The 13,569-nt window shown below is 35.3% G+C and overlaps 1 protein-coding gene across 1 annotated transcript; it reads right to left on the reverse strand.

Moving 5' to 3' along the window:
• Positions 1-9,177: 9,177 nt before the first annotated feature.
• Positions 9,178-13,020, reverse strand: LOC113234303 (the record flags this gene model as incomplete). The annotated part of the gene is made up of 4 exons (XM_026469601.1): positions 9,178-9,405; positions 9,965-10,025; positions 12,113-12,243; positions 12,913-13,020. Coding segments are annotated over 4 exons (528 nt in total), but the record flags the coding sequence as incomplete, so codon positions are not given.
• Positions 13,021-13,569: the final 549 nt, after the last annotated feature.

The following is a 13,569-nucleotide window of genomic DNA, read 5'->3' on the forward strand; positions in this document are numbered from 1 at the left end:
GCAATATCGACATGCAAATGTATGGCTTGAATGTTGAAACTGTTGTTACTGTGTTTTACGTTTGCAAATTTGTGTAGTTTACTGTAATCAAAGTATGATTAATACTAGGCTATTATTACTAAGTAAGTAATGAGCCATTTTAATCAAAATTAAATATAAAGTTATTTACCAATAAATGTAACGATGAAATTGCATTATCATGTAATCTAGTTACATTCAAAGTTCTATTTAAATTTAAATGTGCGAACAAACGAAGATGGTATTTGATCCAATGTTTATGTTCGGCAGTTCTATAATTTCCAACCATTATTTGTCTTTTTTCATTTGTAGGTAAACTTTAAAAATAATAATAACGAATAAATAAAAACCTCGTAGTGCATTGTTTCAATAACAAAATATCGATAATATGTCTGCTTACAAGAACAAGACTCAAAATAATCGTTATCAAAAATCATCAAAATATACTAACTAACAGGCAATCTAAAGTAACCAAAGCAAAATTCGGCAAGACTTATGAATAAACTACTTAAATGATTCTAATTACACGAGATATTTCGGCTATTGTATGATTTATAGGCAGAAAAATGACACATGCCAAATGACAATGACAAATGACACATGTATAATGTCACATTCGGTTGATTTTCGCTTTTTGTACTGCCGCACCCCTTAATGCTGCGGCGACGCATTTTTATCAATACTTAATTGTTCTCACAACTCACTGTCAATATTTTTGTCCATTTTATTACAATTCATGCGAAGAATTCACTAAAACATTTGTCCAAACATTGGTTTTGACATTTGATGTACTTCCCTTTGACAACCGGATACGGATATCAAAGGGTACTCCAAAAACATCAAAAATGGTAAAATGAGGACAGTTGGCATTTAAGATGACGTTACGTATTTCGATTCCCGTGTTTGACATAAATCCATGTAGTGCTATCTCATTTGGCTTACGATGACACGCAGTAGTTAAACAAAGACAATAATATGTTTGTTTTCACCGTTTAAATGCATCATATACATATAACGTCTGATTTATGTATGTAAATATGACATGTCCTTTTTCCTTAGACTATGGAAACTAATTATAAATAAATAAATAAATAAAATAAATAAATAAACATAGAAAGGGTGTCTCAGTAAGAGTGCACTTTTTCATTTTAAAATGAAAACAAGTATTTTATTAAAGAGTTGTGATATTTTTATTATATTTTGAAGAAGACATGTTCCGATTATGTATGGAATAAAATATCCGGCAAATGGCCATGGCCCAGATGACAGGACATTACTCTTTTCATGAAATTTTCCATGACTTTTTCACAGAGATGTGGCTGTATCTCACCGATGACGCGTTGGATCTCTGATTTCAGCTCAGGAATTGTTTCTGGTTTATTCGCATAAACCCTAGATTTCACAAAACCCCAAAGAAAAAAATCGCACGGCGTTAAATCGCACGATCTTGGTGGCCACTTGACATTATAATTTCGTGAGATAATGTGTTCTGGAAATCGTTGTTGCAATAAGTCGATTGTTTCATGCGCGGTGTGCCAGGGGGCGCCATCTTGCTGAAACCACATGTTGTCCTGATCCATGCCGTCCAGTTGAGGCCACAAAAACTCCGTTATCATGTTCCTGTAACGAATGCCGTTCACAGTCACTGCAAATTCGGCCTCATCTTCAAAAAAGTAAGGCCCAATCATGCCGCCTGACCAAAATCCGCACCAGACAGTTACTCGTTGTTTCTGAGAGATTGTTTTCTGAGCCCCAAATTCGACAATTTTGTGTATCCACGTAGCCATTCAAATGGAAATGCGCTTCATCGAAGAAGTTGACTTTTCGAAAAATTGGCATCGACTTCACTTTGCTCCATTACCCTTTGAACGAATTGCGCTTTCCATGGTCTGCTGGTTTGAGCTCCTGAGTTAGCTGAATCTTGTACGCATGAAGGTGGAGGTCTTCTGTCAAAATTCGCTGCATAGTGCTTCGTGAAATTTGAAGTTGCTGAGAACGATGCCGAATTGATGTTTTCGGGTTTTCGGCGACAATCTCGTTTAATTTAATTTATTATTATATTATACGCGATTAAGGTTAAATAGGAATACATACATATAAAATATAAACATAACAATTTTGTGACAAACGTTTAATAATCGGAATAAACATAGGTGACGGCTGTCAAATTTCAGAGTTGCCACTTGCACTAAAAAACAATTATTCTAAATTTAAAAAGTGCACTCTTACTGAGACTCCTTTATAAATCAGACGTTATATGTATATAATGCATTTCGACGTTGAAAACATAAATATGTTACGGTCTTTGTTTAACTCTTGCGTATCGTCTTATGCCAAAAGAGATAGCATTACATTGGTCTGTGTCAAACACGAGAATCTAAAATACGTAACGTCATCTTAAATGCCAACCGTATCCATTTCGCAGTACATGAGGCACATGATATGGTTGTCAAAGGGAAGTACATCAAATGTCAAAACAAATGTTTCTCCAAGTGTTTTATTGAATTATTCGCATGTATTGTAATAAAATGGACAAAAATTATATAAATTTTTCACACTGTCAATATTTTTGACACATTTAACAATTAAGTATTAATAAAAATTCGTCGCTGCAGCATTACGGGATGTGACATCTGAAAAAGCGAAGATCGACCGAATGTAACATTGTACAGGCACGTGTTATTTTTCTGTCCATAAATCACCCAAAAGCCCAAATATCTCATGTAATTAAACATATTTAAGTAGTTTATTCATAAATCTTGCCAAATTTTGCTTTGGTTTCTTCAGATTGCCTGTTTATTTGTATATTTTGATGATTGTTGTTAACGATTATTTTGGGATAGTGGTGTTCTTCGAAGCGTACATATTATCGATATTCTGTTATTAAAATAATTCACTACGAGGTTTTTATTATTATTATTTTTACTATTTCAAGTTAACCTTTTTTTTTTTTTTTTTTTTTTTTTTTTTTTTTTTTTTGACGGGGGGGAAATCTTTATGGATACCCCTGAGCCCAGGGAGACTCAGGGGTTATGTGGGGACTCTCCATTTCAAGTTAACCTACAGTTAAAAAAAAAAGAATGGTTGAAAATCATATCGCCGTATAATAGTGCCGAATATAAACATTGAATCAAAGACCATCTTCATTTATTCGCTTCGTTTTGAAGAGTCAAATTTTAACATAACTTTAAATGTAACTAGATCACATGATAATGCAATTCCATCATTAGGTTTATTGGTAAATAATTTTATATTTAATTTAGATTAACAAGACTCATTTACTAGGCATTCTCAGTTCCTGAAAACAAAGTTATCCACTCGTTTCCGATTTTTTCCCACTAACTACAAATTATTATTTTATAGCCAGCAATACAAAGACCATGTTGGTCTAACGTTGCCGGGTGAAGGCCAATACTAACGTATAGACAGCCTATTTTGACTGCCTCTGTGGCCGAACGGTTACCATGCCGGACTGCCACGCAGAGGTCCCAGGTTCGATTCCCGGGCCGGGAGAAATATTTGTATGGCCTACAATTATTTCTCTCGTGAGTTGGTTGTCTATGTGTGTGTCCATGGCACCCGCGACACAGGGTTTCCCTAGTGCGGGGCTATGTTGAGTGTGTGCTTTATTTATTTATTTATTTATATTTGCCTTGCCTTGCCTTGCCATTGTTCGGTGTCATTCGCCTAGCTGACCGAGTGAAGGCGAGCGCTAACGTGTATAGAGCTGTGACGGTGTGATCTCCTTATACCGTCATCCCACCTTTTTTTATAGCCTCTCTCCATTCGTATCGTATCGCTTTTTCTTCTTCTACTCATATTTAAATTGTCCCACTTTACCTCGCATTCTGATTTTGTTTCTTTCCATCGTCACTCTCTGCGCGACTGTGGTAGCGAACATACCACTATTTATCTTTTTGAATCGTTTACTAGCTATATTTATACAGTTAAGGATTTTAATATATTTGTTAAAACCGATTAATACCTATAAACTGGACTTTCAACGTTTGAATTGCTAAATTTACTATATAAGATGTTGGAGGCTGCGAGGCTGCGGAAGCTATTACTGCTATCCAGGGTACACTACTTTACAATCCTCCAGAACGCTCCCAACATCCCAGCACCTCCACAGAGCTCGTTTGACATGGCTTGTTACAAGTCGCAGTCTCTCGTGACTTGTTTCACTTCGGAGAATTGTCGATTTTTCTGCACAAATCAAAGGCGCTCGGCCAATAGTAGTCAATTGACATTGTATAATCAGACATTTGCATGCTATTTAATATATGCGAAACATATTTATACTAACACTGTCTCTTGTTACATCTCCTGTGATACCATGTTTTAAGCAAATAAAAGTATGATAATAATATTATTACTGATAATATTACTACCTTCATTTATTTCCAAAATTAAATGGAAGTATTAAAGATTCACTGTAATCAGTCACTGATATTAATTGTATACCAATGCATACATACAAAAAGCTTACACTAATTGGAATCTGTTTAAAAATTTCTCTATGAAAATATCTTCTCTAAAAATCTTGAGGTTGGAAATGTATAGGATTTATATTTCTAAGTTTTCTCTTTGTTATACACTCTCAAATTACAGATAATTTTTTTTCAGTGCAAATTCACCTTTCGTAATATTTGAGTATTTGTAACGCAAAACAATAAATTCAAAATTTCATGTCATTCCCGGATATTCCCATATAACCTAAAAAATTCCCAAAAGGAATATTGATCTACTTTAATTAAATGTTTGCATGTCGATAATGACTTATCGAAAGATTATGGTACGAAACTAAAGAAATCCGCCATTTGTTCAATTTTTGTTTAGGTATGCACGTTCATTCCGTAGTTAGGGCAGCTCCTTTCTTTTACTTTTTTTTCCATCCTCTAAGCCTTTTTCTATAGTCTAAGTAAAAAATAGTAATTAATTACCTAATGATTATAGTCAGTAGTGGGAATGCGTCGCCTCTTTTAACCTACTTGGACCCAACAATCCTCAATTGGAAAGGCGCTAAACGCCCAATGTACGTTAGAATCTAAGGTTAGAATGTAATAAATAAATATATCAAGCTTCAGACCCAATCAAGTGTAGCTTGTTTTATAAGAAAAACTTATTTTTCTAAATACCTTATGATCATATTATAGAATATATAGAATATATACATCTATAGAGCGATATTTATATACGATTTGAATGCTATATTTTTATTTAGGCGTTTACATGTTATTACCATAGGAATAATATTTATTGTCTGGGTCTGAATCACGTCACAATATTATGTACATTTTGATGTACAGACAACGGCACACCAGAGTACACTTTTTTGTTCGAAAATCGCCTCCAGTGCAACGGATCAAGATACGTCAATGTGTAGCTAGATATGCTGGCGTGTGTACACTGGTTCTTAGTGTGTTTTATTATGTTTTCAATACATTTTCTGCTATGTACCCCATGCTACAGTAAAATCGGGAATGTAATTATTCCCAAAGCGTAACCTTGGCAACAACTCGTCAGCGATCGATACTGTCTGGTTTCGAAGGTCCCCTCGTTTTATTATGTCTAGAGCACGGTTGCAAGGGACCTATTCTTGTACAGAGCAGTATTTTGAAATAAAATTAATCTATAATAAATAATAATATTAATAATAATAGCTTCTTCAAATTAATAATATCTTAAAAAAACATTGTCGTTAGCAATAAGACGTGAGAAAATTACAACAATTTTGTAATCTCTTTGAAGACCCGCTGCGTTTTTATCGATTGTTATTTCGTTTCAACAGCTGCTATCCATTATATTTTTATTAATAATATATAATTGTTTTGATTCAATCCGAATGTAACGAAACGCCTTCTATGTTGTTTTCAATGTCAAAGTAGGGTGAATTCGCGTAATTCCGTGGTATATCTAATTTGGTGACAACATGTTTGGAAGCTAATATAAATTTGATTGACAAGATTTTACACTTTTAAAAGGAACGTTAAGATAAAAGGATAAGTATCTTTTTCCTTTTCCTTTGTAAAAGTCTGGTTCAAATTGAGCGTGGGAGATGGTATCGACAAATTTGTGACGTAACGCGCAGTCTTGCTGGTTGCGCGGATATGAAATTTTGGACGTCACGTTATTTATCTGTTTTAAATAGAAAAAGTGTATATATTGAGTTAAAACTGTATCAAGTTAGTGGTAAAACCATAGGTTACGTGGTTTAGGTAAGAAAATCGGCTGGTGTTTCATAGTTTTTTAACTAATCCTTATTTTGTCCACTCAAAAAGTTAACGATTTTTCAAGTTTTAAGTGTAAGCCGCACGAAATTAATGTAGGTAAGTGTAATCTGATCGCGTGATCGGTTGCTAGTGGAAACTGATAACCTTCAATGTGTTTACTCTGATCGCAATATCAGTTATACCTACTACTTATAAGTATAACGTTTATTTTTGTCGCATCCGATCGCGCGATCTGAATGGAAAGACGCGTGCGGTTTTATACCACTCTGATTATACAAAGGATTATAAGTATAATTTGCCTGGAAAATGCCCTATTTTCCCAAAAGGATATAAATGGGAAACTGAATAGTTTCAAATTCTCATATTAAATAATGTTATGCTCATACTTTAAATATCAAAGTTAAAGTGGGTGTAAATGTTAAACGACCTTTCCACTTCAAAAGTGGAATTGTGATTTTTTTCAGTCAACCGTGACCATGGGACCTTTGATTGGTTTGTTTGAAAAAACAAACATAGGCGATTTTAAATCCGGAAAAATAGTTTCATTTCCTATGTGTAACAATTGCGAAAACCTAGGAACTCGATATGTAGTTTTTTCAAATGTTTGACTTTCAATGCTTGGTACTAGTAGCAGCAATTGTAAAAGACGAAATTTTGTAGACCGAAATGGTGGGAACGTTAAAACAAGAAACTGAATAGTTATCATTTTTCGAAAATAGTTTTTTTACAGGCATAATACATTTATAATCCATTTGTATGATCAGAGTGGAATAAAACTGCATACGTGAGTTAGTCCATTCAGATCGCGTGATCCGATGCGACAAAAATAATCGTTAAAGTAGTAGGTGCAACTGATATTGCGATCAGAGTGCACATTGAAGGTTCTATACACACCCTACACATACATCTCTACAGAGCATCAGAATAATTCGGTATTCCTTGCACAACTCTTAGCGATAACATTCATACAGACGAAAAAAATAAGAAACTTGTATAATTTCGTGATAACGTAATTAGGCAAGTACGTATCACGGACTTAAAGTGACTGTCACGTAATTGCCCAAATTAAAAGTGTTCGGATAATTAAGTACTAACCCTAGAAATATTCATCGAAAATAACATTTATATCTTCAATAATATAACTAAAAGACAGATTAACAATCCTAATAAAAACTTTCGTTTCTTTTTTTCAAACAATGAGTTGATTTATTACTAAATTAGATGAGGACACCCTAACGTCAAAATGAAAACCAATGCCAAGAGAAATAAGTTATTAACGACGCATTCTCACATTCGTGCGAGTGGCGATGCGAATAGCGATGGCGTCGTGAGCGGTATTTCAGCACGAGTCCCGCTTCAGTTAACAACTAGCGCCCGACCCGATAACACATTCATCTTGTAAAATTGATTTTTTTGTAATAATTTGTCCAATTTTACTCAGCAAATAATTAAAATCTATTGGTGACATTCTACAAAAAGTACTTCATAGAGCATTACTTGAAACATATTCTCAATAGTTTGGCTGTAACAAAGTTAATGGAGAAGTTCTTTATAAGTATCCGGAAATAGTAAATTTGTTATCTATACAAATACATACACGATTTTCACGCTCAACTTTACTTAACTTCACGCTCAACTTAGAGTATGGCACTAAAAAAATAATTACTTAAAACTACTACTTAAGTAGGTATTTACACGGTCCTATTGCAATGACACGCTATCATCCACCATCCTCTGCGACGTTCTTTTTTTATGTAGAATCTCTAAATAATTATATAAACTCCATAAACGGAGTGCGCACGCCGCTATAGCCTCCAAATCCTCCATGTTCAAATGAGAGTTCAAATAGAACATCCCACGAATGTGTGAACGGTAATTCGCGGCAGACACTCGACACGAATGTTTCGTCGATTATTTCGACAAGTAGCGATGCGAATAGCGAGCACGATAGTGTAAACGCGTTGTTAGGGTGGCACACAGAGTACTTTACATAGACCATAGATGATAATATGATCTGTGGTACTTTATTATACAGGAAGTGTTATCGTAAAGTGTGCCCGGGCGTTTTTTATTCTCTGCCCAAGCGTTCATTTCATAAATATAAGAGATATCAAAAAGCTTTACACTGATGTAAAAAGTTTGTTACGTAATGAGTAAATGGACATCAATAACTTTTTGAAAATAAAACTATAAATATCCAAAATTTTAAAATTTAACGCTCCCATACATTTGACATGACATTCATAGAGAGGCTTGACCTACTTTAAGAGGTAACAATAAGTTTACAGACAACAAAAGTGCAATAAATAAAGTAATAAAACTATCTTATAATTGAATAAAAATATAATGACATAGTGAATTAATTTGGTCAAGTGCGAGTTGTCTATAAAAATGAACAAAACTGATAATTTTTTTTATCGCTGATCGACTCAGTGTAATGTAAGGATCATTTCTTTGTGCGTATCATTTATATGGACAATGATAATATAATCGCATAGTCAAGTTAAATCTGACCAAATAATTGACTATGCGATTATATTTTTGTTTAATTGAAAGATAGTTTTATTACTTTATTTATAGCAGTTTTATTATCTGTAAACTTTATTGCTATAGGTCAACTAAATATATCTGCTGTAGGTCAACTAAAGCCTCCCTACGAATGCTTAATGTTAAAATTTTGGACATTTCTAGTTTTATTTAAAAAAAATGTATTGATGTCAATTTATTTATTAGGCGACGTCCTTTCGATTTCAGTTTAAAGGTTTTTGATATTTCCTATATTTATATAATCATCGCCTGGGCACACTTAACGATTACACCCTGTATACGGGTGGCTTCAGCCGATATATTTTTTCTTAATCTAACATCTGTGACAAATTATGACTTGTGTCCGTGGCTAGTGCAAACAAGCGCCTAATTTCGATACCTGTTCGTCCAATGGTGGACTATAAGTGCGAATGACTTGACTGTCTAATTTCTTGCTCATCGTCGATCGACGGTGATACGCGTGGATTGCTTCAAATATGAGAGTGTGAGCGATTTGCTCACGGTCTGTAGCACGAGCTATGCATCTCACTTGGCGCAGAGCGTCTAATGCAATGTTCAATCTGACTCGGCTTAGGAATTCGTACAGCCTAGCTTCTTGATCGCGCTCCTGTTTAAAAAATATATACGGTAGGTACGTTATAAAGACACATAAAATAACTAATCGTAGACAGAGGCATTCAAACAATTAAATTCGTTGCTCTTTTATGTGTTATATCTATTTATGTTATTTACCCGTGTATAATATAACAATAATACATGGCAGCAAAAATAATACTTACTAACATGTGATTGCCTATACATATACAATAACGCGTATTCCAGAAAACTATGATTTTGAACAAAACATAATAATATAGTGACGAATAGCAGGACGCGAAACTCTGTCGTAAATAAAGCACTAGAAGATAGGTGCTATATTTACGATACAATATATATATATACAATATATACAATTCGTATGCACTGCTCGTCGTAGTATTATGCAATACTGCGTTATTGTATGAAAGCATTATTTGTTTCTTCTATAATATTAGATATCTCCTACAGTGATATGGATACAGTTAACACGATCAAATTAAAATTTGGTGAGAGTTATGGTTCTGCGATATTCCAAAAAATCTTTTTTACTTATATTGATAGGTATTAGAGTATTATAAATAGCAAACCTTCCGATTTACTCTTTCCAAGACGGCTAGCTGTTGGCGGTGTACTTCAATTGCCCAGCCCCTAAAAATGTTAAAATGAAAATGTAAATTATACTAGCATTTCCAATTTTTTATATTCTATTTCACGCTGATGGTCCACTAAGCACATCAAATAGAACACATTCCCAAACAAGTTCGCGGCTTTATCTTCAATAAAGCTAATAAGTTATAAATATGTTAAAATTAACCCAGATTTTTAATGCATCGATACATTGATTTTAAATAACTACTTGCGCTATGAGAACGCACCCTAGTGTGCGCGTGTCGCGCGCAGTGTACGTACGCATATATTCGCATGATATCGCGGTGCACTCGCGCAGCATAAGCGCCCAGTTACACAACGGGAATTACCACGCTATCACGAACATTTATGGCGAATCTATAATAACGCTCACAAATAATAACGCTCACAATCAACATAGCCCCGCACTAGGGAAACCCTGTGTCGCGGGTGCCATGGACACACACATAGACAACCACAAATTACACCCAAACTCACGAGAGAAATAAATGTAGGCCATACAAGTATTTCTCCCGGCCCGGGAATCGAACCTGGGACCTCTGCGTGGCAGTCCGGCATGGTAACCGTTCGGCCACGGAGGTAGTTAAATCTGAATTTTTTAAATCTGAGTTAAATCTGAAGTTGAATCTAATTCTATTTACTAGGTAACAACATTTAAGTTCCTGGCCTTCGCGCAGTCGTCGCGTAGACCAAAGACAAGCTAGTCTCGCCCGCGTGCCTGAGATGCTCATTTAAGTTAAAACGTAAAAGCTAAATACATAGACCGTACTTTGCCATGAGAGATGCACGCAGTCGCTGCCGCGATGAATTTCGTGTCGAACAAATGCGCCCTAACGCGGGTCATCACACGAGCCGTTAATTATAGAATAGGAGCATTTAAAATATGACATCAAATAATAGACGTGTTTGTGGTAGTTTGAACGGAGTGTCTCAAATTTAGAATTGTTCAGCTTTTCATTTCTATTTCATAATCATACTCCATAATCAGGATACCAACCTTAGGTAGGTACCTACTGCATTAAACAAAGTATATTTTAATACAGCACAAGAATACTGTGATGAATATGTTACACATTTTTTCATTATGACCTGTAGGTACAATTAAAATAATAATGTAGAAACCGTATGCTGCGAGCGAAATGTAGACATTTAGCACCGAACAGGCGAGAGTTACCCTACTTCCTCCTATTATACTACTGTGCTACAGCGACGAATAGCCCCAACCAGAATACTATCGCTTCCAGCTTTTTACTAGAATGGAACAAAGAAGCTTTAAAGTATCTGCTCGCACCGTATAACCCATATAGCGACTTTACAGTAGTAACTGTTTACTTCACCATCGCACGCAAACCCCTAATGGCACATTTAAACCGGGTCGTCTGTCGACCTTCGGTAGACTACTCCGCCTGCTGAAGGCGACGCAGTAGACTCGCCATTTACACCAAGACGTCTGCCACTTTCGGCAGACTACTTCACCTTGCCGAAGGCGACGCACTCAGTCGCTTCAGTCAATTTCGGTCAGTTAGACCGGGTTAATTACACCGGGAAGCTTGCCGCTTTTGACCTGACGACTTGGTGTAAATGCGTCATAACGGATACCGTTATAACACATATATGTCTATCTTATACAGTCAAGAGCATATCACTGTGGACTTTAGAGCGAATTACGCAAGCGGTACAGTGACACACAGCGGCCACAGTGATTCAAAATTCATTCTTGTAACAACTTTATAACTTATGTATCACAAAGAAATAAATGATTTGATTTGATTTGATTTGGCATAGAAGTCGAAATTAAATCTTAAGTAGAATATGCGCGCTAAACCCGGTGGAGACCTGTTTTCTAAAGCCGGTTGTTAGTTCTGGAAATATATACTAGAAATGGGTCATTATTTTTGAATTATTTCTTTCTCCTAGACCTCGTGTCCAAGTAGGATTGCACTAACTGTCGTAGTAAATTGGTGCTTATTCTAATACTACTTATCTACTCTGGGTAAGTAGGTAAATACCTAGTTACTTATTCTAACCCTTCACTACGTCTTTCACATTTCCTTAGCTCCACGATTTAGTGTTTTCTATGTACTTACCTGCCAAAGTGAAGAAATTCATTTAGAATCTTTTCATCTTCTGACACCAGACCACGAATTTGTATCTCCGCTTCGTACCAGGTTTCGTTCAGCTTGAGTGTTAAGAAGTGCGAACATGCCACTAACATACACTGCGATTGAGAATATTAGGTATTAACCGGCAGGTAAAGGTGCCTTAAAGTGATATTAGCGAGATCACGGACTAGCATTAACCTAAACTAAACTAAAAGTGAAGAAACGCTGCTCCAACGAAATCAGTATTTTTTGACAGGTAGTGGTGTGCCGTTCACTTTAAAACTACAAATACAAACACAACATTTTCAAAAAAGCGCACAAATACCTACCACATATGCAATATCGATATCTCGCTAAAATCACTTTACCATCGGTTTTAAAAGTTACTATATATCAGCAAAGTCGATACGTTACTCCGTTCAGAAGTTCTTTTTGTATGCAGGTAACTGTTATTAGTAGTTGCCACTCGCAACATAGGTATTTGTTCTTGTCAACCAATGGCATTTAAGGGCTAAATCATATTATTCTTATAACAAAAGGTTTACAAAAAAGAGTCAACAAAGCAAGGGACAGGGCTACCTGCAAAATCCGCTTGCAAACAAAACTGTTGTGGGACTGGGAAGGCTTCAACTTTGTTGATAGTACGTAGTGACTCAACACAACACATTAATCAGTACATTAAAATCCAGTCCTATGATATCTTTACTTCCGGATTGATTTAGGAGATTATGGGTGACATAGTTCCCATTGTAAATGCAGTTTTGAAATATGCTAATTGTACTAACTTCGTCTTGTGGAGTCAGCTCTATGTTTTTGTAGAGTTTGTACGCCTCGTCAGCGAGAGTCACTTTGTACTCTAAATCTTCCGACAGAATGTGCAGAAGTGCGTATGCCTGAAATAAATTGCCTTAGTTTCTTGAATTTAAGTAAAACTTGGTGTTTAAATATCATAAGATTCAAATAGCATATGCAGCTACGTATAGACTGTTGTTCATTGAGCACAGACAAGTCAACTTAGGCTTAAATTTTTTTTTACGCTGTTGAATAAAATTACATGTACTTGTGTACATGTAATTTAAATGTATGTAATATAAATGTAATAAAAAATCTACACAACTTACTCACCAGAAAACAAGGTAAATTTGAAATAATATTAAGTTCATATTTTATTATATTAGGGGTTAAACATTGACTTACAATTATATGGACGTCTGGTCCGCGCTAAAAAGTGTCCGCACTTGTAAGGCGCTAAAATCGTATACAGAGCGCGACACTCCGCTTTAGTCTTCATTTGTTCTACGGACAGCGCGATACTGCGATGACATAACAATTTAAATTTCGAATAGGTTGACTTGGGACATTTTTTTCGTGGTTTTTGTATTAGACCCGTCGTCCATTTATTTGTAAGTCAATGGGGTTAAAGTATGAAATTGCCGTTTTAT

The sequence above is a fragment of the Hyposmocoma kahamanoa genome, unplaced genomic scaffold, assembly GCF_003589595.1.
Source record: "Hyposmocoma kahamanoa isolate Upper Pololo Valley unplaced genomic scaffold, ASM358959v1 82956, whole genome shotgun sequence".
In the NCBI taxonomy this organism is placed as follows: Eukaryota; Metazoa; Arthropoda; class Insecta; order Lepidoptera; family Cosmopterigidae; genus Hyposmocoma; species Hyposmocoma kahamanoa.